Source organism: Phaenicophaeus curvirostris, chromosome 2 (genome assembly GCF_032191515.1).
Source record: "Phaenicophaeus curvirostris isolate KB17595 chromosome 2, BPBGC_Pcur_1.0, whole genome shotgun sequence".
Taxonomy (NCBI): domain Eukaryota; kingdom Metazoa; phylum Chordata; class Aves; order Cuculiformes; family Cuculidae; genus Phaenicophaeus; species Phaenicophaeus curvirostris.
The window spans coordinates 14,301,747-14,327,967 of record NC_091393.1 but is presented as its reverse complement, the minus strand read 5'-3'; the positions used below and the strand labels follow the sequence as shown (position 1 = coordinate 14,327,967).

At 41.6% G+C, this 26,221-nt stretch overlaps 1 protein-coding gene across 4 annotated transcripts in view; it reads right to left on the bottom strand.

The window, feature by feature from the left end:
- FILIP1 (filamin A interacting protein 1) overlaps window positions 1-26,221 on the bottom strand; it is a 114,285-nt gene that overhangs the window by 24,795 nt on the left and 63,269 nt on the right. For all 4 annotated transcript variants that reach the window (XM_069851331.1, XM_069851328.1, XM_069851330.1 and 1 more), the window contains 2 exons: window positions 25,544-25,717; window positions 23,262-23,440 (listed from right to left, as the gene is read on the bottom strand). In XM_069851331.1, coding sequence (XP_069707432.1) covers window positions 23,262-23,440; window positions 25,544-25,717 — 353 coding nt within the window. The remainder of the gene's footprint in view (window positions 1-23,261; window positions 23,441-25,543; window positions 25,718-26,221) is intronic.

The following is a 26,221-nucleotide window of genomic DNA, read 5'->3' as shown; positions in this document are numbered from 1 at the left end:
CCTTTTCCTGAGCCAGCTTGCCAGCCACTCTTCCCCAAGCCCGTAGCGTTGCATGGGGTTGTTTGGACTCAAGTGCAGGACCCAACACTTGGTGTTTCTTTTATTATGGTTATATTCCCATGCTTTGTCCTACCAGTCCTCATTGCCTTCCCCAGGCTGGGGCTAATCCCTCCTACAGGATCAGATCGCATGTTTTCCTTAAAACCAAATCTGGCCAATATCCTAACAGTTTTCCCCCGTCTGCTACATGCAGCTTCCAGAAAGTCCAGTTATTGTGTCAATGTATTTGTCAGACACGGTTCTGGTTTATGGCATAGCACAGCTTGGAAGATGGCACACTGGGTAAGTCGGGAGGAGGTGTCAAACACAGGCAGGTCTCCAGTCTCTGCCCCAAAGGATGAGTGATGGAGGACACAGATGGCTGTAACTCCTTCCAATGTGAAATACAGAGTGGCTGAAGGACTTCTTGCTGGATTCTATGCTGGATTAACTCTCCTTGTTAACCATCGGGGTGGTTTAACATTCTCTTTAAGGCTGATCAGTTCATTGAATCAATAAAGGCACAGACTTTGCTTAACCACATACATTGTGGTTAACACTGGGGGTGCTGGTTGACAGCCGACTGAACATGAGCCAGCAGTGTGCCCAGGTGGCCAAGAAGGCCAATGGCATCTTGGCTTGTATCAGAAATGGCGTGACCAGCAGGTCCAGGGAGGTTATTCTCCCTCTGTACTCGGCACTGGTGAGACCGCTCCTCGAATCCTGTGTTCAGTTCTGGGGCCCTCACCACAAGAAGGATGTTGAGGCTCTGGAACGAGTCCAGAGAAGAACAACAAAGCTGGTGAGGGGGCTGGAGAACAGGCCTTATGAGGAGCGGCTGAGAGAGCTGGGGTTGTTTAGCCTGGAGAAGAGGAGGCTGAGGGGAGACCTCATTGCTCTCTACAACTACCTGAAAGGAGGTTGTAGAGAGGAGGGTGCTGGCCTCTTCTTCCAAGTGACAGGGGACAGGACAAGAGGGAATGGCCTCAAGCTCCACCAGGGGAGGTTTAGGCTGGACATTAGGAAAAAAATCTTCACAGAAAGGGTCATTGGGCACTGGAACAGGCTGCCCAGGGAGGTGGTTGAGTCACCTTCCCTGGAGGTGTTTAAGGCACGGGTGGACAAGGTGCAGAGGGGCATGGTTTAGTGTTTGATAGGAATGGTTGGACTCGATGATCCGGTGGGTCTCTTCCAACCTGGTTATTCTATGATTCTATTGTTCTTCCTATCTGATTTCTGCGTATATCAAGCTTAGTCACTGAGACGCAAAGGAGGAATCCCACAGTATCATTTTCATAGTGTCTCTTTGCAAAGCAGAGTGGGACTTCATCATGAATTATAACTTACAGCTGGAGAATAATATTTTCATGTATTTGAATGACATCACAATGGTTTCATACCAGAAGAGCTGCAACGGGCGTTACTGGATTATAGATGGGATTTATCTGTAAATGGTAAAAGCAGTAGCTGCAGAAAGACCTTAGCCTAGCTAGAACTTCTTGCCTACATTTGTAAAACAAATTACAAATAGTGGTCAGTAGATATTTTCTTGCCTCCTAAGGGATCATAAACTTCATGAGTACATTTGAAATACAATAAATGTAGCAAAATGGGAACTATAAAAACTGTGCTTAGCACTGATAGCTGATGTGAGAAGCCATCCTCCAAAGTGGCTCAAAATATTTTGAAAGAATATAAAGAGGTTTCTGGTATCAGGGGAAAGATGCTCAGTGATTTCCAAAACCCTACCTCCCCCCTCGAGAAAGTGCTCACTCTAGAATGTTTTAGACAGAGCATGCAATAGTGAAAAACTCCCAAAACATTTACTGAAAATTATACCAGTGTTTGCATTGCCTTTCCCATTTATGCTTCCATCAAGATAAGAAAACAAATGCTCGTGGATCCTTTTCCTTCTCTAGCATAAAAATAGGCACTCGCTTATATGAGGAAACCCTCGAAAGGAAAGGCAAGTCAGTTGATGACCTGAAAACACACAAGCTGCTCCTGCACTTTGCATGAATATTTTGGCTCCACATTTCAGCTGTCTTGGCCTGGTTTAGCTCCCTGCTTGGCAAACAGACCAATCCAAGCTTCCTAAGGTGTCTCCCAGTGTTTAATGAAGCACTGACAGAAGAGACTAATGCGAAAGACAATGTGGAGAGGTGAAGGGCTTTTCCCTGCTATCAAGATAGGAGCAGCAGGAGGAACATGAGGTTGAAGAGAGAAGTTGGGAAGAGGGGAAGTAGGTAAGGTCTCTGGAGGACCTTTTAACTGAGTCCGTACGCAGCCTGGAGGTCCACAGAGCTCCTTGGTGCCACTCAAGCACAAAGCCATCTCAAGATGTGCTGCTCCTGTAATACATTATTTTGCCATTTAAATCCTGACAGGTTCATTGGGATGGGCTACAATGACTTCTATCCTATTTTGTGGATGGCCAGCGAGTGGGGGTTAAGAGAAGTGCATTAAGGAGGACTCAGTCACTCTAAGGATGAGCTGACTGATGGATGATGATGGCTACTTCCTCCCCAAGGGGCCAGCAGCATTTCTGCCACTCACACAGCTATCCCGATGAAGCACTGGGAAAGTAAATGCCTTTGCAAGCTCGTCTTTCCGCATCAATCCTAAAGAGTTTGCTACTGCATATGCCAAATTAGAGGGACTGGATAACTTCCTACTGGTAGCTAGAGAGCTGCTGTCCATTAAGGGCTGCGAGACACTGCCCGCTATGATCCCAGGGCAATGAAAACCAGCAACAGGTGTTTTAACTTAATAAAGGAGTTCCCTTCATATTGTTTTTTTCCTGTTTAATGTACAACAGCTGATTTTGAAGATTATTTCTACAGCCACTGGGAAATCCTCCACATGCCAGCACTGTTTCTGAGTGCTCCTGTGTTTGGGACCAGTCTGATATCTCCAGAGGCTGAATTTCACCGATTCTGAGCACTTACAACTTTAGCTAGAGTCCAAGTGAGCCAAAAGGTGGTCAGGCTCTGTAGGAGGTGAAACAATCAGGCCTAAGACTCAAGTTGAGCAATTCAGAATTAGGTAACACCATCAAATCATCAGCTTCAGCCCTTCCCTCGTGTCCATCTCAACTGGTAGAAGAAAGATGTAAATGAGATCAGATCCCATGGCAAGAAAAACAATAAAGCACCTCTGTGTTACTCTCTGCTTTCTATTCATTAAACTTTTAAGGCAAGGAACAGAGACAAATGTTTGAATGACCTTGCTACAGAACTTCCCGAGCTGCTCTTCAGTTTATCCCAGGGTCAACAAATAAAAAAACGTGTAAACAAATAAAAACTTGTAAAAAAATAGTTATCGGTTACGGCAATTCTCAAGACATTTTTGTGGCTACCTCCTCTACAAAGTTGAATTGTAAAAACCTGCGTATTCTTCACTGCTGCATTCACTTTTGAGAAGCGGTTGTATCAAATTCTATCAAAAAGCAAATTAATATTCTTGCTGCTTCAAAACCACGTGAACGATTCCCAAGTTATACTGCAAGAAAGGAAACATCATCTTTACTTAGCAGGACACACCGCTCGTCTTCCACAACCGTTTTTCCTCCTCCTTTTGTTACTAACACTGATTTTGTGAAAATTAAAATCCAGTTTGCCGAAATCCTTCGTTTGTGCTGACACTTCAACTCCACAGCGACCGAGGGCACTATTTTGGACTAAGAACACCCACCAAATTCAGCGTCCCAGTTCCTCAGTCGTATTAGAAAAGCACCCAAGATGCTTAAGAAAACCATCAAAACCCGTTCGGGTTAACGAAACAATATCACGACCAGACAGGCTCTTTATTGCAGCCTCTAATTAAGATATCCACACCGTGTGGAGGGTCAGAGGAGGGGAAGGGGGCTGAGCACAAGGCGTGCAAACGGCATCGGTGAGAACGAGGAGCTGAGCCAAGGAGATGAGAATTCCGAGCCCTGTCTCCAGAGCTGCGGGTCTCACGCCCAGCCCGGCTTATCCCGCACATCGCCCGGTGCCGGGCTGCGGCGAAACCCCGCACGCAGGCAGCAGAGAGGGGCGAGGCACAGAGAGAGTTACAGCGGTCGTGAAAATAGAACAGTTAAAATAAATGAAACATTTAAAAGAATTAAAAATAATTAAAACAATTTGAAAGGTAAAAAATGAAACAGGAAAAGATAATTAAAATAAATAATAAATAAAAGAAATTAAAAAATTATTTAAACAAGTTAAAAATACTAAAAGATAAAATAATTGAAATAAATTAAAAAAACAAGGATTGAAGTTATTACAAGTTAAATAATAAATATTTAAGAATTAAAAGAAATTCAAAAAGAAATTGAAAAATAGTTGAAACAAGTTAAAAATAATAAAAAAGTAATATAAATAAACTAAAAAATAAAATAATTAAAACAAGTGAAAAAGTAATAAAAAGGAAAATGAAATAAATAAATTAAAATAATTAAAAATAAAACAACTAAAGTCAGAAATTCGAAGTAAAATACTCAAAACAAGTTAAAGTAATAAAAATTATTAAAATAAATGAAAAAATAATTACAATTAAAATGCTTATAAGAAGTTAAAAATAATAATCAAAATAAATTTTAAAGTAATAATTAATATTAAAATACTTAAACCAAGTTAAAAGTAATAAAAATAACTAAAATAAATGAAAAATAATTAATAAAATACTTAAAGCAAGTTAAAAAGTTTAAAACAAGTTAGAAATAACAACTTAAAACAAGTTAAAAAGAAAAATAATTAAAATAAATGAAAAAATAATTAAAAATAAAATACTTAAAAGAAGGTAAAAGTAATAAAGCACAAAATAATTAAAATAGAATTAATTTAAATAATATTTAAATATAGAATTTAAATAATATTATTTAAATTGTTATTTTAAAATAAAAATAATAAAAAATAATAAAAAAACATTTAAAACAAGTTAAACAATAAGAATAAAACAGTTAAAATAATAAAAATAACAGAATTTAAATAAATTAAAAATAAATATTTAAGACTAGTTAAAAATAATAAAAGACAAAATAATTAAAAATAGTTTCTCAAGTAAAAAATTAAATATCAATCTTTAAAAGCAGTTAAAAATAATAAAACACGAAATAATTAAAAGTAAATTTTAAAATAAAGAAGCAAATAAAGAATAAATATTTAAACCGAGTTAAAAAATATCAAACCCCATAATAATTAAAGGAATTAAAAAAATCAAGATGCCAAACGACTGGAAGTAAGCGCACCCTGGCGCTGCTGGAGGCTGAGTCCCCGCATCCCCAGGTCCCCGGTGCCCCCCCCATCCCCATCCCCGCGCGCCGCTCCCGCCGCTCCATCCCCGCGGCTCCTGGGCGGCGCCCCCTCACCTCGCGGCCGCTCGGGCCGGTCCCGCGGCGCTCGGCGGGCTCCGCCCCGGCCGGGGAGCGCGGAGCGGGGCCGGGGGAAGGGGCGGAGCCCCGGGGCGGCGGGGAGGGTTCGGGGGGTTCCCCTGGGCACAACCATCCCCCCCACCACCACCCCATCCCCGGGGTGTCCGCGCCCCGGTCTGTCGAGCGATTCCGTCTCGGGCCCCGAGGGGCCCGCGGTCACCTTGCCAGGCTTTACAGAGGAAACTACGAGGACAGGCTGGGAGAGTTGGGGTTGTTCAGCCTGGAGAAGAGAAGGCTCCAAGGAGATCTTAGAGCGACCTTCCAGTATCTGAAGGGGCTACAGGAAAGCTGGGGAGGGGCTGTTCACAAAGGCTTGTGGTGATAGGACAAGGGAAATGGGGATAAACTGGAGAGGGGCACAATAAGACTAGACATTAGGAAGAGTTTCTTCACCATGAGGGTGGTGAGGCACAGGCACAGGTTGCCCAGGGAAGCTGTGGCTGCCCCATCCCTGGAGGTGTTCAAGGCCAGGCTGGATGGGGCCTTGGAGCAAACTGATCCAGTGGGAGGTGTCCCTGCCCATGGCAGGGGGGTTGGAACTGGATGATCTTTAAGGTCACTTCCAACCCAAACTGTTCTATGATTCTATGAACTAGAAACCACTCAAACCTTTCCCTTCCTCTTCCCTTTCCACCTCTTTTTTTCTTTCCTCTCTCTCTTCCCCTTCTTGTTCACTTTCCTCTTTTCTTAAGAAGCCTGTAATATCAAAAAACCCACAACCCACTGAAAACATATAATGTGAAATGCTATCCACAACAATGGCCCAGTGTGTGTGCTTACATTTTTAAGGAATTATCTAATTCCATGCTCCTCTATTATTTTTTATTGGGAACCTTGCCTTACCCAGTCTACAGACTGGACAGTGCTCATTTCAAAGACAGATACTTAATGGTTGATTTTGTTTTTTATTCAAGGCCCTGTTTACCACAAACTTTTCAGACTCCACTGAGAAGAGAGCTTCTCATTTCTGGGTGGGAATTGAAGCACAAAGGGAGTAGGGTCTAGTTTGGACACCTGCTCTGGGGTGCAAGGGATGCGGTTTCCAGAGAGCTGTGGGGCAAGTGCTGTGTGGGCTCAGACCACAGCCCCGTTCGCTTCCAGCTCCAGAGTCCTGCCTGTCAGAGCCCAGATCTCCAACAAGCTCAGTCTTAAAGTGAAAAAAAGTTCACTATCCATGTAAATTAGCTGCACGTGGCTTAACTAGCACCATGTAGGAAATCCGTCAGACAAGCTCTGCATGAGTAGAGTCACATTTTCCAAGGAAATGTATATCAGCCTTAATAATCCTCTCCCACTTTATATTCTCCTACACCAATTACTAAATACTTTCCAAAACATGAGGTTGGGGTCCTACAGAGAGATCATTTCTTCCTATGTGCACAGATGACGCATCACAATATGTTTGTGTTTTTCCAGTGTCAGAGGAAAGTTTCTGTACAAAACTTGTGCTTGATTATGCAATTACAAAGATCACCTGCACTGAGCAGACAAATGTTCTGCCTTATCTCCTTACTGCGTCCATTGCAGTCCAGTAACTGTTCTGGAGGAGCTACACATTCTTTAAAAAGAGGAAGCTGCACGTGCAATGGCAAGCACTAAAATAAATAGCCACCATCTAAATTTAATGATGTGGCATTACACTGGCACTTAGAGGGACCTTCAGAAGAATTCAAATCCTTTAGATTGCCCGCATAAAAGTCTGCACTCTTGAGGCAACAAAATAATTGACAGCAATAGCAGGTTTTCAGCCTCAGGGCAGTTTGATACTAGAAGGGCACAGAGGATTTTATAATCAAGTTTCAAAACTATCTGCTGACAGATGGCTCTGCATAACCAGCAGCTGAGAGCAAGGCTCTGCCTCACCAGTGCAGCCGGCTCTGCAGGAGGCTATCTGGTTGCACACGCTGTCCCAGCCAGCTCTGGGCTCAGCTCATTGCACAGCTCGTCCCAGTCCTGCTGCACCTCTCCCAAATCCACAGCACTCCTAGATGTTCTCTGATCCATGATGTGCTCGGACCAGGCTGCAACTGCAAGTGACATATTCCCTCATTTGTGTTTTCATGAACTGAGTTCAGAGAAGAAATTTTAGAGACGGCAAGAGGATCCTAATATTTATATTCAGAAAGCAGTTGTGAGGCTATAGCAGTCAGCTCTGTACAGATGTGACATAAAGCAGCGGAGGGGCACTGGGGGTCCAGGACAGAACGGATCACCTGTCTCAAGAAGTCTGACCCCTCACAATCACAGCAGCCATGCAGCAGACTCCTGCCTACACCACAGATTTCAAGGCATTATCTCTGCTCATGACAAATTTGACAGCAAAAAAGCAAATAGAATGGTAATGTACCATGTGAGGACCAGAGGGTGACTGACGACATTGCCAGTGTCCTCACCTGGCAAGGGATCACTTAAAGGGAATTCCAAGGGGATGCTACAGACCCTGCTCCAGTCTAAGCCACTGCCTCTTGCCCTGGTGCAAGCAGAGTCATCAGGAAACACACAGTGTCCCCCAGAGAGTACCACATCATAAAACTACAGAATGGTTGAGGTTGGAAAGGACCTTGGAGATGTCTTGTCCAGCCCCATCTCTGAGGGGTATGGTTCAGTATTTGATAGGAATGGTTGGACTCAATGATCTGATGGGTCTTTTCCAACCTGGTGATTTCATGATTCTATGAGATCTTGTTAGAGCAGGCTGCACAAGTCTTGCTCTACCCAAGTCTCAGAAACTTGCAAGGATGGAGATATCACAACCTTCTGGACAACCTGTTCCAGGGTGCAACCAGTCTCATCTTGAAAAAAGTCTAGATTAGGTCAGATCACTAAGGAAAGGCGACATACACCATATACACTGCCTCATGGTAATCACCAGTGGCACCTGTGACCACCAGCAATCCCTTGAGGGTACTTATTCCAGACCATGAGCTCCTCCAGTTTACTCTGCAACTTAGAAGAAAAAGCCCAGGGAACATCATGTAGAGACACTGAAGTTGTCTGGATGTGAGCCAGGAGATGACTGGATGCAAGACTTATTAGAGAAGATGCAGCATGGTCCATGGTGAGTCTACACAGCCTGCACTACCTGAGGCACATCCGTACCATCACCAGACACTTAAAGTATTCTCCACCATCAATCCAACTATTACAGGTACCCTCCACTTAGGCAGTACCAGAGCTATAGAGGACATCACGTAGGATGTCACAGCTAATGTGAAACATGCCTCTAACCTTTACAACTTTTCTTTTACTGCATACGAATCAAATGATAGGTATATATAAAGATATAAAGGTACTTTCATGTTGTTATTTCTCCAGAGGTTTTAAGTTGCATCTAAGACCGGGGAAACATAACTTTCTCCCCAGAATTTCATGACTTTTTTTATTTATGCTATTGGGATGACGTAGTCCAAGAAACACGTTCCTGAGTGGAGCAGCACTTGCAATATTGTGAGACCAGATAAGAAAAACACCAAGAAATAAAAACAGGGGAGGGGATAGACAGGAATCCCAAATTCCCATTCACCTCTGAAAGTCAGAAATAGTACTGTGCATCTGGCACAGTCGTCTGCTGTAGAGAAGAGTAACTGGGAAGCAAAAGATGGGATTGGTTTAACTGTTTAATGATGTGCTAATAGACTACACATTTCTCTGATATGTTGTTCTCTTTAAAAATTCACTGAACTCTGCAGAGCAGTGTATTCCTCTTGTGGATCTTAGAGACTTGTAAGGAATTATGTCCTTGATTATGAAATACTTTGTAAACAGGAATTTGTAACCTTTCCAGCAGACTGCCCTACTCTCTGTTGGCCCTTTATCTTCAGTGCGGAAACATATGTAACTTTTATAGAAGGCAATGCTTGCAACTTTCTCCAAGTTCTCTAACAGACGAAAAGCCAAAATATTTCTGTTTATGCAGAACAAAACTTCTCCTGAATTTGTTTTTCCTTACATACATGAAAAAGTACAGAGTAGCTTGCTAGGTCTAATTTTTTTGTTCATAAAACCCTCAAAGGAGTGAAAATGTTCCATATTTTTTTTCTGTGCTTTTCTTTCTTTTGGTAAGTCAAATCATTTGATAAATCAGACCTGTCCTCCACTTTTAACTTAGCCAGTTGCCTACTCTGAGTGTAACAGGTTTTAACAAGTTCAGTGGCGCATTGGTAGAACACAAAAACTTCGAATATCAAGGGAGAGAGGAGGCAGATTTTAATTTGCTGCTGAAGATACCGTGAACAAGGTGTTCCCCTAGGCCTTATGAGCACTAATAAATAATGAAGATAAATACAATAAATTCTTGAAACATGACTTTGTAAGAAAAGGCTGAGAAAAAGACTTCACGTCGCACTCCATGCTGTTATATCTCAGGCAATACATTTTATATGCCATGTGTATGCACACTAAAAAACTTCATTTGGTGGGCTGCATTGACAACTGGCTTTGTTCACCTTTGTTCTTATTTAAAACAGGTTGTTCTATGCAGCTGTTAAAGAAACTGTGCATGTGTGCACACACACACACTCAAACACTAGCTTTTTATTGCTCCCCAGATCTTTCTAAAGAAGTCATGCTGCCTAGATTTAAAATTCTTTTTCTCTTTGCAGCATGAAAATTGCCCTCTGTTAGCATTCGCTGCCTTTTATGGAAGCAGGATTCAAAAGTTTAACAAAAACATTTCTGGCTTTATTTTCATTTTCCATTATTTTTTTCCCCCCTTCTGGCTTTCTTCTTAACACTTGTGTATATCCTTTTGGTATCTGGGAAAGCTCGGTGTCTCCAACATTACACACCTGACTGGATATTTTAATAAATAAATAGAACAGAATCAAGCAGAAATCAGAAATTAATATGGAAATAGACATGAAATTGTATCACTAGTTTCTCCTCTCCATGACAAACAAAGCCTGCATTAATGGGAAACCCTTAAGTAAAGGGGATTGCAGGTGAAGTAGGACCTGTCTACGTAGCTAATTATACCTGGTCAAGGGTACTGGTTTGCGGTATGTTCTCATCATTATTTTGTGAGTAAGCACCAACAGTATCATAGAAGCAGGCTCTGGCACTCTAACATCTGGACACCTTTGGAGTCAGGGGCAAAGGTTTCCAGAACCTCAAAGAAGTGCCACATGGCAGGATCATAGAATCATAGAATTAATTAGGTTTGAACCATTCACCTAGCACTACCAACTGCACTGCTAAACCATGTCCCTAAGCACCACATCTACACATCTTTAAAATATCTCCAGGGATGGTGACTCAACCACTACCCTAGGCAGCCTCTGCCAGTGCTTGACAACCCTTGCCATGAAGAAATTTTTCCTAATATCTAGTTTAAACCTGCCCTGGTGCAACTTGAGGCCATTTCCTCTTGTCCTATTGCTTCTTACTTGGGAGAAGAGACTAATATCTGCCTCGCTACAGCCTCCCTTCAGGTAGCTGTTAAGAGCAATAATGTCTCCCCTCAGCCTCCTTTTCTCCAGACTGAATAGCCCCAGTCCCCTCGGCCACTCGTCCTAAGACTTGTGTTCCAGACCTTTCACCAGTTTTGTTGCTATTCTCTGGACACACTCCAGCACCTCAATATAAATGGTTGGACTTGTTGATCCAAGAGGTCTTTTCCAACCTGGTGATCTTATGATTCTATGATTCTGTGAACTGTCATAGAATCACCAGGTTGGAAAAGACCTCTTGGATCATTGAGTCCAACCACTCCTATCTGCCACTAAATCATGTCCCTTAGCACCTCGTCTACCTGTCTTTTAAACACCTCCAGGGAATGTAACTCAAGCACCTCCCTGGGCAGCCTGTTCCAGTGCCCAATGACCCTTTCAGTGAAAAATTTTTCCCTGATATCCAGTCTGAACCTCGCCTGGCACAGCTTGAGGCCATTCCCTCTTGTCCTGTCCCCTGTCACTTGGGAGAAGAGGCCAGCTCCCTCTTCTCTACAACCTCCATACAGGTAGTTGTAGAGAGCAATAAGGTCTCCCCTCAGCCTTCTCTTCTCCAGGCTAAACAACCTCAGCTCTCTCCTCGTAAGACTTGTTCTCCAGCCCCTTCACCAGCTTTGTTGCTCTTCTCTGGACTTGCTCCAGAGCCTCAACGTCCTTCTTGTGGTGAGGGGCCCAGAACTGAACACAGTATTCGAGGAGCGGTCTCACCAGTGCCGAGTACAGAGGGAGAATAACCTCCCTGGACCTGCTGGCCACACCATATATACTGAGGGATGGGACACAGGATTCGAGGTGTGGCTTCACCAACTCTGAGTACAGGGGAATGATCGCTTCTTTGCTCCTCCTGCCCACACTGTGTCTGATACAAGCCAAGATGCCATTGGCCTTCTTGGCCACCTGGGCATGCTGCTGGCTCATATTCAGACAGGTGTCAACCAACACCTTCATGTCATCTTCCACCAGGCATCTTTCCAGCCACGCTTCCCCCAGCCTGTAGCCTTGCATGAGGTTGTTGTGATCCAAGGGCAGGACCCAGCACTTAGTCTTGTTGAATCTCATACAATTGGCCTTGGCCCATTGATTCAGCCTGTCCAGAAGGTTCATTGCTGTCCCCTGTAGACCTGCCATATTTAGCTGCTTCCTAGCTTCCATGCTTTATCAGAACACCCTGCTAATACCACCTTTCTCTGTTCTGGTCTCCACGCTTGGTTCTCTAAATTACTCTCTTTTGATGTGCTAGTGACCTGGAGGCTTTGAGAGCAAGGAGAGCTGTGGCTCTCCTCAGCTTATTGGAGAGAGAAAAGCTTAGTCTTTTGGCAGTGTCCTGGCCTCTTTTGCTCAAGCTGGATCTGGGACATTAATTAAACCTGACTGACTTTCGCCTGTGGTGCTTTTGCTCTGTTGGCAGTTGACTTTCTGTTGTTGCCCCTTTTGCTGCCGCCCCCTCACCTGACTTCTCCAGGTGTGGGTTTATAGAAATAGAAGTACTTCATCTAGAGATAGGGGGTCATGCTTTCAAGCATGACAGCAAGTAGCTCATAAGGAACAATGGTGAATATTCCCTTACTTGAAAGAGAAAATCAAGAAATCAATACAGAATTACCTTTTTTTTTTCCCCTAAAATGTATCATCTGTTTGTGCAAGCAAGTTCTGGGAAGCCCAGTGCCTGTGCTATAATGCATCAACCAACATCATCAATATGTTGCCATCTGCTTTGTTTTTTCTGTATTTTTTTTAATATATCTTGTTCTGTTTGCAGCTCAGTCTCTCTTCCATATTCATCTCTTCATCATCTTTCTTCCTTCTGTCATCCACCTTTCAGGCTCTACAACATTCTACTTTTGCCAACAGCTACTTCCCCTCACCACTCCCTCTGTTCTCATTAATCTCTTAATTCAGATTCACTTCCTATATTCTTTGTCTTGTGGCTTCCATCCCTTGCCTTAAACGTGCCTCTTCATTATTCCTTGTCTTTTACCTTTCAGTTCCATTGGTTCAGCTCTTGTCCCATTGCCCTAACTCTTGCTTATCTTTTCTAGACTTCCTATAGTAATGTATTTGATAGAGTGAATAAAACAAGCAGGCAAGAAAAATGAGAAAAACAGGCACCAAAGAATTGCTGCTTAGTTTTAGCATCAAGCAGCTGATGGTCTCTGGAGTCAGCTTAACAGGGTCTAAAACATGGGAGAAATGTTAAAAAAAAAAAAAAAGTGAACAGCTTTAATATCTGGTTTTAGGAAGTTGCATAATTCATGTAATGCGTGCCCTGGGCTAGTCAAGTATGGAAAAGCTCACACAGCTTTACAGTGGCAATGCAGCTTGAAAGCAAGAGGCTGCTCTAGTGAAGTCAATATAAAAACTCTGTTTCTCTCAATATGGGGTCTCAGAAATATTTTCTTAGAAATACAGGCTATGTGTGCACTGTTTATGTTGCATTTGGCTCCTTCAGTCATAGCCTGACAAAAGGAACCTGGCCTTGTTGTTTTCTAGATGGGTATTTTGTTGTCAGCTGTTGACTTCCACTGAGCATCCTTGTTTAGAAGGATGGTATTATTTTTAAAAATGTTGCATTAATATAAGAAAAACGCAGAATCAGTTTGGAAAAGCTTATAACCTTTTTGGCAGAAGCAATAAGCAATACTGACCAAAAATAATTCAAAATACCAAGGCATTATATGGCTGTAGGAATTACATAAAAATAATCTAGCAATAAATTATTACTATCATAAACAGAAATGCCTATAGAAGTTATAGAAAAATATAATCATAGAGGAGATAAATATTGATGGTAAGTTATTTTGCTGGAGAGCAAAATCTTATCCAGGAGTTGTAACTCCACTCAAGAAACTCTGTGTGTAATATATTTGTATATGTTTATATGTATACTTCTGTAGGTGCGTGCACACACACACACACACACACACACACACTCTCGCTCGCTCTCCCTCTCCCCAAACATTTTTAAACCTTCTTGCCCTGATTATCATTATCCCCATTAATCAAGAAGAGCTCTACTGACTTCAAAGGAATTGCACCAGTGCCAAGTTTGTGCTCATAAAATCCAGTGTCAGGTCAGTGTTTTTACAGATTACTTATTTCCTAAGACCTGAAGAAGTTGGATGCAGAGAGCTCTACGTACTAATGATGGGCACAATAGTGCCTGCCACAGAAAGCAAGTTGAACCAACAGCACATAGTCTGTCAGGTGAGGACACGAGCCAGTGAAACCAGGACACAAAGTCTTCTCCATAGTGGGATTAGCAGTGCCCACAAAGCATTTGTTGCACAGCTCATGTGGCAATGCTCTGTCCTACCCACTGCCCCTCTACCTTTCACCAGTGTGGACGTTGCTGTGGCCCTACTGCTTTTGGAAAGCAGAATTGTATCCCAGCTAGTAATTTACAAAATGAAAAGAAGTTGAAAGCTGTGCATCATTTTAAAACAAGTTAAGTCATCTAGGAAAAGCCTGATATTTAAATGATGAAAAGAGAATAAATCTATGCTTTTCCAGTTTCTCTGAAAATAAAATTTTAAAGAGAACTGTACAGGAACTTTCATCCTGTGATACATATACTTGTCACCAAGACATACTTTTTCACCTATGACATAGTTACTATTATCAGAAAAGCATTGCTGTCACTCTGCTATAATTTAGCCTGATTTTCTGCTCATTTCTTTATCTTTTGTCATTAGATCATTACAGATTCAGCTATGTTATATTGATCGTTGTCTAACACAAACACGTCTGGATAACAGAGGTGTGTGAGCAATTGATTTTTCGGTTCCAGAGCTGAACCAAAAATTCAATAACTAATTATCAAAGAAAAAAAAAGCTTTATTTTGTCTCATTCAAGTGAAAAAAGAAATTAATGTGGCTTTCAGTGAAACATTTGTTCATCTTGAATAAGTCATTTCACTTCCATCTTTGCCATTTTAAGAAAAGCAGCAGAGAGGACTGTATCTGGGCACCACTCAACAAGCCAACAAATGGAAAATCCTCACTTTTTGGGCAATTGAGAGACCTGGCTCAGTGAATTCCTGTGTCCAAGGGAATTTGAATGCCCAGACACTGATCTACAAGAAGTGTTTCACCCCTTTGGTGAATAGAACTCTGAAAGTATGAAGTGACTTGTAAAAGCAGAGCAATTTTACTCCAGAAGAGTGGGAACAGGCACCCTAAGAGACCCAATGACATGACGAGGGAGGCTTCTAAAGAGGGGTGGGTTCAGGTCCTAATAGGTTGAAGAGAGGATTGAAAGTCTCCCACAGAATAAGTGAACAGCATAATCACAGGGTTATTTGATGGTGGGTTTTGTTTTTTTTACTAGCTGGCCTTGTGAATTAAGCCACCAGATTTCCTTTGGTGATGTTTATAATAATTATCTTACAACCAAAGTGGCATTTTTTTAAATGAGCTTTTAAAAAATTAGTCCAAACTCTAATTATGGCAACACAATATTATAATCTCAGGGGCTTTACAAATATGCACTGAATTATATATTTTGCATTCTGCATTTCTTCCCCCTCAGATTTGCACAAGCTTTGGCAAATTTCACAAGAATGTTTAGCTTGGATTTTTGCACCCCTGTTTTTTTTTTATTCTGCCTTAACATTTTTCCACATAGAAGTCTAAAAAAGAAATGAAAACTGAAATATTACAAACATAAGCCTCATTATTGGTATTCTCCACTGTGGGTGGAGATACTGCAGGAATGAGGAGGGATGCACAACTTGGCACCCTTTTGGGGAAAGAAGATGGAAAAATCAGTATCTCTATTCAGGGTTAGGAAAGCATCTATGTAGGCTTACTGAGTCAGAATAAACACTCAAATCAAATGACATCTTGAGTTTCTTCGCTCAAACTTAGTGGAAGTTATCTGATCATGTAAAACAGGTCTTAAGTATTTGTACAGCATTAATCATAAGTCATACACTTCACTATCCATCTGTACATCTCTGCACAGGTAAACTTCCATTTAAATGAAAAGCAAATATCCAACATGTTCAAGCCTGGGTGCCTGTTAGAATATATTTATACTTGTAAATAATTGGCATCTATCTAAATTTTTTTAGAAATTCAGTGTAACCTGGCACTTCCACTGCAACCTGTTTCCAGTCTTTCTGAGAAAGCAATTTTCCCAACATAACCCTGATTCAGTTCTTGTTTTCTTTGCCTAAAAAAATGACAACTTAAAAAGATGGCCTCAGTAGAGCTGTGAACTGATATTTATTTCAGTAGTATAATAAATCTGAATCATGCCAAAGGCCTTTTAAATGTTAAAATGGTTACCTATTGCACCCTGGACAGAGTTTGGGTTCGTGAGCAGATTTTGAATGAAGTCATTTTTTCCCCCCATCTGACCCTGGGAGCATTTGAATTGATGATTTTAGCAAGCAGACTTGCTAGGAATAATGAGCTACATATAATTTTGTATAATAATTCTCTCTCAAGCACTGTGAAGCTGATGCCTACTTAGAAATAATTTTGGAAGAATAGCTGAAACAACACATGATGCCATTTTATATAATCCCAGAAGTGACTGAAAGACTGGACAGTTTTGAGGACTATCCAAGTGTGATGAGATGGATTTGGATTAGTCACAGCTCATGGCAAGCCTCACATTGTGTAAGGCTTGCAGTACTTGCATATTGTTTCTCCACAGTCCAATGTGGCTGTTTGTTCTCACATTTTTAAATTACATTTGGAGCCATTTTTTTTGAACTTGGGATCAGATTCATTAGTTAAAATACATACTTTGAGCAGCAGCTGCTGCCCTGCAGTCAGCTAGCAGCTGTAAAACAGGACCTGCAAAGTGGACGATCTTCAAATTTACTTAACTGTGCAGAAATGGCACTTGTCATTGCCAGTTTTTTTCATTTATTTCTTTTAATAGACTACTACAGAATTTGTGATCTGTGATCCTGTGACTGTATTACACTGACAAAAAAAAAAAAAGCCAGTGTTGCCAAACCATACAGACAGCATGTCAGCCTAAAAGTAAAGAGTAAAAACTGTACCATTGCCCTTGTCTTCTACATTATAAGATTCAAAGTTTAGAGATGCAGTTACTGAAAAGTAGACAGAGTGACTCAGTGCTCTACTCTAGCCTGTAATGTGCAGTAAGATGAGTAACTGCTGTAGGCAATGGTGAATTCCCACAGTCCCATTGGGCTGGCTCTTCTTTTTTTCTGGGTTATGATTTGGATACCAGGATGCAGAAACAATCGCAAAATGAGAAGAAAGCCAGAGTACAAATATGGCTAAGAACTCTTAGAGAAAAAAAATATCAAAAATCTTTCTATAAAGTAACTTAATTCCCAGACTTTAAAGGAATCACCAACAGATTGCACAATTACAGGTCATAGTCTGTGTTTGCTCTATACACCTCTGTATGGGGCTGTTCTTACCACAGCATTTGGCCTTAAACTAGTAAATCACAGAGATTTATGAGCTCTGAACACTTCATACTTTTGGCTTGATTGTTCCTTTAACAAGTAATTGACCGATAGATACTCTGCCACACTGTCTTCCTGCCAGCTTCATTGTTTTACAATCTCCATAAAAATCAAGAGAAAATACAAACTGGAAAGATAATGCACACAAAACATCCAAGCTATGTCACACTCCAGCTTTTATGCTTGTTTGGGTCCCTGAAATAAACAAAAATACAAGCACTTCCCAGTGAAAGGCTTGGTGCTGCCGTCTCGTGGGAAAAGGGAGAAGGGGAACTTTGGTAACAAAAGCAGAAATGAAAAAAAGGGGAAAAAAAAAAAGGTTAAAACCTTCTTACATTAACACTCCCATTTTTGTTTCAAGACGGCTGTGTGCTTTATTGCTCACAGATCAGTTTCCTTTGCAGGTGATGTGGGCCCAGAATTACATCACCAGCAGAGCAGCCAAGAGCATCCTGGTGCCAGGATGACCGAAGCCGAGAGGAATGTATTATCACAGACCGCCAAGGGACTTGCCAGTGCATTCCTTGCTGGGGGTGCTGTGATGGGGGAGGCAGAGAGGAGTCAATTTTACGTGAAGCCTGAAAAGAAACTTTGTGGAGGAAAGATCTGGGGTCATAGTCCTGCTGTCTCCTCTAAGCAGATCTAATTATGGCCACGTACTTCAAAAAAAGAGTTTAACTAAAACCAGATTTAGCAGGGCACTGCTTAGGAAATACAGACTGAGTCCTCTGCCTTGCCTTTGAGGAAAATGCGAAATGCTTCAGTGCACTGGGAACAGTGTTGTGGAGGCTGTAAAGAATAATTTGAAGCTGCAGAAAGGAAAAACTGAGCCAATGTAAAATTCTCATCATTTCAATGAAGCCTTACAATAAGATGTGACTAAATATAATATCTATGCTTTTGTGCAGACAGTGCTTACATTAAATACTGGGTGTGTATTTACTGAGACATTGTGTGGTGGGGTAAAAGAGTCTCAGCAGTCTCAGGGATCGTGCTGGAAATTATCAAATTACTCACAAAGCGGTTGCACAGATCTCCCTTAACAAGCTTCAACAAAGCCTTTCTGCCACATCGCACACTCTGTTCGACAAACTGTGTACCCTGCATATGAAAGGAACTCCTTTCTCCACCCATTTTTGAAGGCTTTTAGGCTATTCCTGCCATCCATCCTGCAGGACTGGCTGCAGGTCCTCACCACAAGCCACTTTCTGGACCATTCAAATCAATGGGAACTTTCCAGTGCCTTTAATAGCAGCAAAATGTGTTGTCAACAAACGGGATTAGAAGAAGAGTACAAGACAAATTGTTCAGAGATTAGCACCTCTAAAAATGTCAGGATTTTAAACCTCATCTCTTAGGTCGATCCAGAGGTCAAAGAAGTGCCGAGGTTACACAAAGCTCTCAACCCTTTCCAGCAGAAGGAAAAGCCCTGTGGATCACATTAAAAAGGTTATACTCAATCCTATTATTTTTAGTTTCTTATTTTTTTTCCCTCCTGCTGTCCGCTAAAGAGATGGAAGGGCTGAGACTAGGCAGAGGAGAGAATAACCAAGCACTGCTCTACGTTAAGCCTGTTTTGCACAAGAACTTTTCGGGGCAGGGAAGCGCCAATAGCTGGTGGAGCAGCAGCCAGTTCAGCTGGTGCCCAAGCTCACGCTGCCAGCTAAATCCCTGAAGTGGGGCTGAAGACCAGGAGGATGCCTGTTCTGGGAGGACCAACTTTGTCATTACAAGTCTTGCTGCATGATATCCTGCTCTTCAGGTGTCCACTGCAAGCTGTGGTGCCAGTGCAGCTCCCATCAGACCCCTCATTCTGCACTTGCCAGACCAAAGACTCCTTACCCTGCTATCTGCCACAAAGGATCTCTGAGGTCTTCTCCTTATTCCTCAGCCTCCTCAGGTGGCTGTTTTTGCACTCACAGGGACAGAAGATACTCAAGGACAGCTTGATGTTATGGGAACAGTGGCCACGGTGAGCGAGTATGGTAAAGGGGAGTTTTGGTCAAATGGTAAAAATAGGAAATACTGACCATAACTTTCAAGGCATTCCAATCTTTAGATATGATTACAGCACACTATAGGGGAATTTGCAAAACACTTACGCCACCATGTCTGTAGAAGCGCCTCCCTTTAAAAGCACCAAATTTCTTTCATCTTCATCTGGCAAATGGTTGTCAATACTCTTTTCCTATAACATACTGACCTTTTCCATAACCTTTCTACAGCTTAGCTGCACTTGGTGTCACGGAGCCAACAGCAACAGTCAGGCCCTCTAGCTTTCTCCATTTACCCCTCCTGGCTGTCTACATTTTGAATATCCCTGTGTACAATTTTCGCTTTTTCATGCTTTTCATACAGAATTATTCTTGAAAAATCATGTTTTCCTGTTACATCCTTCCTATGCAAGGCTAACCTAATAATTAGTCACTCATAGGGACTGTTTGCTTTGATAGCATGTTGTGGACAGGTTAGAGATAATGTATGAAATTTTATGTAAAAAAATATTCCAAAGTAAATACATTAAGAGAGCGCTAGAAATACATTAGAACTGAGGTACATTTCTGCTTCTAAAGATTTTATCTTTTATCTTTTTTATCTTTTATCTTGTTAAAACTTCCACAAGACAGCAAAAGCATCTGTGGCCTCTGAAAATTGTTGTGAAGAACAGCGGTTAGGAAAGACTGTTAAAATGCTGTGAGAAAAGAAATTACTTAAATTCAGGATAGAATTTATTCTTCTCTCATGGTACTGGACTGCTATGAGATGCTGTCCCACAGGACTGTTCTTCCTCGGGCTCACCCTGTCTCATTAACATTATAACTGCAAGTGCAGTAGAGTGGCTGACAGGCAAAGTTTGCCTCCATGTCCCTTTTCTTTTTCATGGAGACTACAAGTCTGTTCAGCTCTTAATAAAATAACTCTCAGGTCTCAAAGCACCGCAGTAAAACAAAATACATATATAGCGGTGCTTATAAAACAAAAGTGCCTAGGCAGGACCCTGAGAAATGCCTTTCGGCAGGTCAGTTCTCCATCTTAATATGCAGGTTAAGTGAGTATGGGAGTTTCTTTGCATGTTTTAAGATATTACAACTTAATCTTTCAACTACAAACTCTTTCATTTTGAAAAAATCTACTGCTCATTGCTGCTGTGGGGCTTTTATGAGAACTCATCCCATTACACATGCAGGTCTTATGAGGAGCGGCCGAGAGAGCTGGGGTTGTTTAGCCTGGAGAAGAGGAGGCTGAGGGGAGACCTCATTGCTCTCTACAACTACCTGAAAGGAGGTTGTGGAGAGGAGGGAGCTGGCCTCTTCTCCCAAGTGACAGGGGACAGGACAAGAGGGAATGGCCTCAAGCTCCGCCAGGGCAGGTTTAGGCTGGACATTAGGAAAAAATTCTTCACAGAAAGGGTCATTGGGCACTGGAACAGGCTGCCCAGGGAGGTGGTTGATTCACCTTCCCTGGAGGTGTTTAAGGCACGGGTGGACGAGGTGCTAAGGGGCATGGTTTAGTGTTTGATAGGAATGGTTGGACTTGATGATCCGGTGGGTCTCTTCCAACCTGGTGATTCTATGATTCTATGATTCTATGATTCACTCTCTTTCTGAAGTGACAGGTGACAGGACAAGGGGGAATGGCCTCAAGCTCTGCCAGGGGAGGTTCAGGCTGGACATTAGGAAAAAATTTTTCACAGAAAGGGTCATTGGGCACTGGAACAGGCTGCCCAGGGAGGTGGTGGAGTCACCTTCCCTGGAGGTGTTTAAGGCACAGGTGGACGAGGTGCTGAGGGGCATGGTTTAGTGTTTGATAGGAATGGTTGGACTCGATGGTCCGGTGGGTCTCTTCCAACCTGGTTATTCTATGATTCTATGAATATAGCTGATAACACAATATAAGCTCTAGCGATACTCTTTCCAGATTTTAATACCTACATAGATGTGGGTACAGCCTCATTTTCATGTGCACTCAGCAAACAAAGAAGAGGAGTTGAAATAATTTAAGGCTATACACTAATAAGTGGTTTCCAGCTCATCCTGATTTTGCTGATCTGCTCTACAAGTGATCTGGGAGTAGGACCCTGAAGAGGGAGGGATGAGCATGCTTGGTTTTCTGTGTTTAGCTACATGCCGTTTTCCATCCCTTTGGTCACTACTAAACTGGAAACAAATTTTCTCATTAGTGCCTTAGACAAACAAAGTGGATTAAATAGCAAATGTCAGGTTTCTCTTGTCACTCAACATAAATCAAAAGGCCCTCAGCACTGCAGTTCTTCCCCTGCAGCCACCAGTACAGAGGCACTGGTGACTAAAGCAAGTGATTTTAGTTGCTCTTAAAGTTCTGCTTTCAATAGAAGTTCAAATTCAATTCTCAGTTTTTATTGCTGTTTTTCCAAAAATTGTAGAATGCAGAAGAACTGAAGTTGAAAAGACACGAAAGACCAGGAAGGCTAGGAGAAAATCCCCACAGAGGTGCGAGCTGAGATCTCAGCAGTAGTAATGTGAGACCGAAAGATTTGTAATCAATTCATTGAAGGAAGTCAGTTCAAAACAGGTCATACTCTTAGGCTATATAGTGGGCTTCACAAGTTAAGTTGTAATAACAATAAGGCAACATTTGACAAATTCAAGTGAATATAAAATGTAAAGACAAATGTAAATGGTATTTTAATACCACTCTTAGTTTTGTAGTACTTTAGTTGCCTGCATGTCCATGCATTCAAAGATATCCAGCACAGAGAAGAAATGGCATCTATGAGAATCAGATGTGAAATTGCTTCTTACTTGGAAATAGAACAAATCCCTTATTTTCTGCAAAAAGAATCAAATTGCTAGGATGCAGAAGCATTTTTGTCATTTAAAGTCTGCCAATCAACCCGGGAAAATGGAGAGACAGAAAACCAGCAGCTATTAAACCAGGAAATATGGTCATTGTGGCTCATGTGCCACCTACTCAAAGCTGGCGCTGAACTGAGCTCAGGAAATACACTAAACAATTTAGCTCCTGGCATTTTGCAAATGTCTGCCACCAGACTGTGGTTTCCTCAAAAGCATTTCTTCTTTGTACTTGCCTTAAGTATTTTTCTCAGAGCTTTTTTTTTTCCCCCCTTAAAAAAATAGCATTGTGGATTGATTTCAAGCAGTGCGGTATGAGCATGAAAATTTGGTATTGAAAAAACTGAGGCTGTTAGTGAGTGCTCGTTCTTCACCTAAGGTAGGCACTCTTTCTTTTCTTAGAGACTCAGAGAATAAATTACTCCCATAAGGAGGGAAAACACTTGAAGAATAAAACCTGGAGTGTATCAGCCCATGAGACAAACACTGGAGAGAGTCCATCGCAGGCTGGGCACGTTTTATTAAAAGTGAAAATGTTTTCTTTCAGGGGAACACAGATCTTGCCTGAGGCGTGCATCTTAAAAATGTGAAAAATGCTGCAATGGTTTGTGACTTTGCAAGCCTAAATACAAAAGGCATGGCAAAGTCCCTACCACTTGTGTGCCAATATCCTAATGTGTGTTGTGGTTTATAACCTACCCTTGTACTCCGGCTGAGATAAACAGTGCCCTGTTCTTCACAAAATACAGTGCTTTGCTAAGCAAGCCAGCCCCAAACTTAGCCAACATAAATAACATCTGATCAAAAGCTACCAGGAGCTGAACCCCAAAAGGGCATGAGTAATTCAAAACAAATCTGTTTCTTAATTCAAGCGCACGTTACAGGAACATTCAATGGTTTTCCTCCACCTCTACTTCTTAGTATACTAATAAGATGAGTGAACTGACATTTACAAATGGTTTACATATGAGTTTAGTGTCGTTTAAACTCAGAAAATACCAGACCATGTCACTACTGAACCAACAAGTGCTGGGACATTGGGGATACTCTTTGCACCATCTCAAGTACTCACCTCTCCCGCTCCTGTTCCAAGAGGTTGGTAAAGTCATCGCTTTTGTTCATGTAATCTGTGTGTTTATGTTTCTCATTTTCTAGCTCGTAAACTGTACGGCGATGGCATTTTTCTGCCAACAGGAGCTGTTCCAGCATGCGCCGATACGTCTCTCTCTGCTTTTCTTCAAGTCTGTCCAGCTGGATTGTAGGAAAAGAGAACAGACTCTTTTAAAGGTCTCCTTGCTTACTTCATCTGATTTATTAACCAACAATGTTGTGTTTGGTAAATGTGAGTCCCATAATTTTATGTCTTGGCCTGTCCATAAAGCAGGGACTAGAAATAAGAGTAACTGTTCTGTAAAAGTAATGATCTCTTTGGATGGCATATTTGCAATAAACTTTTTCATGGTTCTCAGAGACACAAAGGACAGAACTTTGCTTAATTTTTAGATTAACAAATATTGTTGCAGTGCAGCATTTCCCGTGTGGTGAGGTGCTGTGGGTGTTTTCCTCATTTTACACGGGAATATCTGCAGCAAATGCCAGGGCAGGATACATGCCCTCAGACCCTGGGAACCTGAGTTCACACACCTATATATAGGGACTAGACACCTACATGTGGAGAGTAAAGTGGAAGCTCAAGGCTGAAATTTGAGTAATGCATCATCAACGCACCTGTAGGACTGCTGAGGTTAAAAGTCTGAGCTGTTTAGATTCAGCATAGATTCAGTTTTATGTTACCAAATACAATTCATTATAAGCTTTAGTGTTTTCCCCTCAGCCTCTCTTTTTTGACAGAAATTTCTCTCTATTAGCAACACTTCACCTTTTTTCTGTTTTCTTTTTTAATTAATTAAATATGCTAATTATTATTCAAGTAATATATAGGCCTGAAAGGTGTGGCTAAAAAGTTGCTGGGGCACACCAAAGCCACCATAGGTATTCAGGCTGCTCCTTTCACTGTTCCTTTGGAGCAGATTACAAACTCCATCCTCTTCTCTGCTAAAGCAGCATGCAGCCCCGGTGCTTCTCTGCTTGCCTTCCCCCAGCATGGCAGAGACTGCTTTGCACACCCCTAGCCCCTGCCTTGTGGGAATCACATCTTTCTCAGCCCTGGCTATACCAAGCAATTGCTGTTTCGTAGAGTTCCTTAGCAAACTGAGGGGCTTAAAGATTGCAGGAGGACCAAAGAAATTTGCTTTCCAGAAGTTGACCATGGCAGCCAAAGTAAAACAATCACTGCATTTTTTTAAAGGAACCAAGCCAGATTCAGCCTTTGAGAACAGATCTTTTGCACTTGAGAAATTTTGTCACCATCCTGTTTTAGCTCCAACATGAACCATGTGGACCTACACATGACAAATGTTTTACACTGAGGTCCTTGTCAAATTATCAGCTTCATCAGACAAAAGCCCGGGTAAGCTCTTTCAATCTTGTTCAACAGTATTTCATGCATGCTCCCAAATGTCAATGTTTGCTTTCTTTATTTACCATCATCCCAAAAATATCACAAGATGCTTCAACAAGAATGCAGAATACGAAGATGTCCCATGGCAGAAACAATCCCTAGTGACAAAAGTTCTAATAGGAGAAATTATGAAGATTTGGTAAAGCACTATAGTATATTGTATTGCACATTGTTGCATGCTCTTTCTCCATGCCCTAAACTATTATGAAACTACAAGCATAAGCACTGGATGCTTATTTTGTCATTTTCACTGGCCTCAGACATCCCCAGGTCTATTCTGTGCTCATTTATTGCTTAAATCTTAAAGCAAGAGCTCAAACCCTATAGCTCTTCTTTAGGGGCTGAACTGACTTTGCAGTCCAAGAGCTTAAGTGATGTAAAATGATTACAGATTTGTTATCCCATAAATATGGTCAAAGTCAGTCTCTGATGGTCTTCTTTTCCTAACTGCCCACACTACAGTGCTCTCGTATGCCAAGAAAATCGAAGAGCGCTTACCAGTGCTGTAAGCAGTAGAGGTTGGAGCTTATAATTGAAAGGAATTTAAAAACCAGAAATGTAACATCCAAAGATTTTGTTCTCACTTAGCAGCACTAGCCCTAAGGACCATACAAGCTCTTTATTGTTTCTGTTTAAACACAGTGATTTTGCTTGCAATACATTCTGCGGTTAAGTGAACAAGAACATTCAATTTTTCTTTAATTTCTTGTCATTTATACAAGTGCTTTGTTATACTCTTGCGTGCTTTGCATGCGTGCAGAGTGTGTGGAGTTTTATTTCTAGCTATGATTAAACCTGCACAAACATAATACTGTAAATCAAGAAGTTATTACCTCTGAAATTGGTTTTTCGTAGACGTCTTCCCCTATAGACTTTTCCTGGGCAAGGATGGCATCCCTGTGTAGCACTCGCAGCACGTTTCCTGGAGTTGCAGACCCATAATGAGCTTCTAAAGCTTCAGGTTTGGTTTTTTCTGTCTTCAGCATGTGGATCACATCCTCCCTTGCCTGTAACATTGCAAATCAGTACCATAAGCCAACCTATTAACCAACAGGGAAAACAAGGAGAATAGGTGCATTGCATACACACGGACCACAAACACAAAAATAAAATAAATTAGAAGAATATCAGGCTGCCCATGTAAATATAAAAAATTTAGTAGATATCAGAGCAAACATATTCTGTGCAATCCAAATGTGCTTCTTGTAGGCATTAATTATTCTATTCCTGCCTGTCATTATATTTGAATGCTATGAATTTTTATGTGGGTTGCAACTATATCCAAGGAACATCATTACTCTTCATATACTTAATTTTATTCACTGCCCATGCAGTTGCCTGACTAGAGTAAGGAGATGAGTATAACAAGTAGTACAAGCAGGCTGAACTCCTGCTCTTTGCCCTGGGTGGGAGCCCCCAGTTTCAGGCAGCACGAGTAGGTGTCTGGGCATGATCAGACTATTCTGCAAGGCCATGCAAAGAAGGCATTTTAGGGCTATGCTGCAAATAAA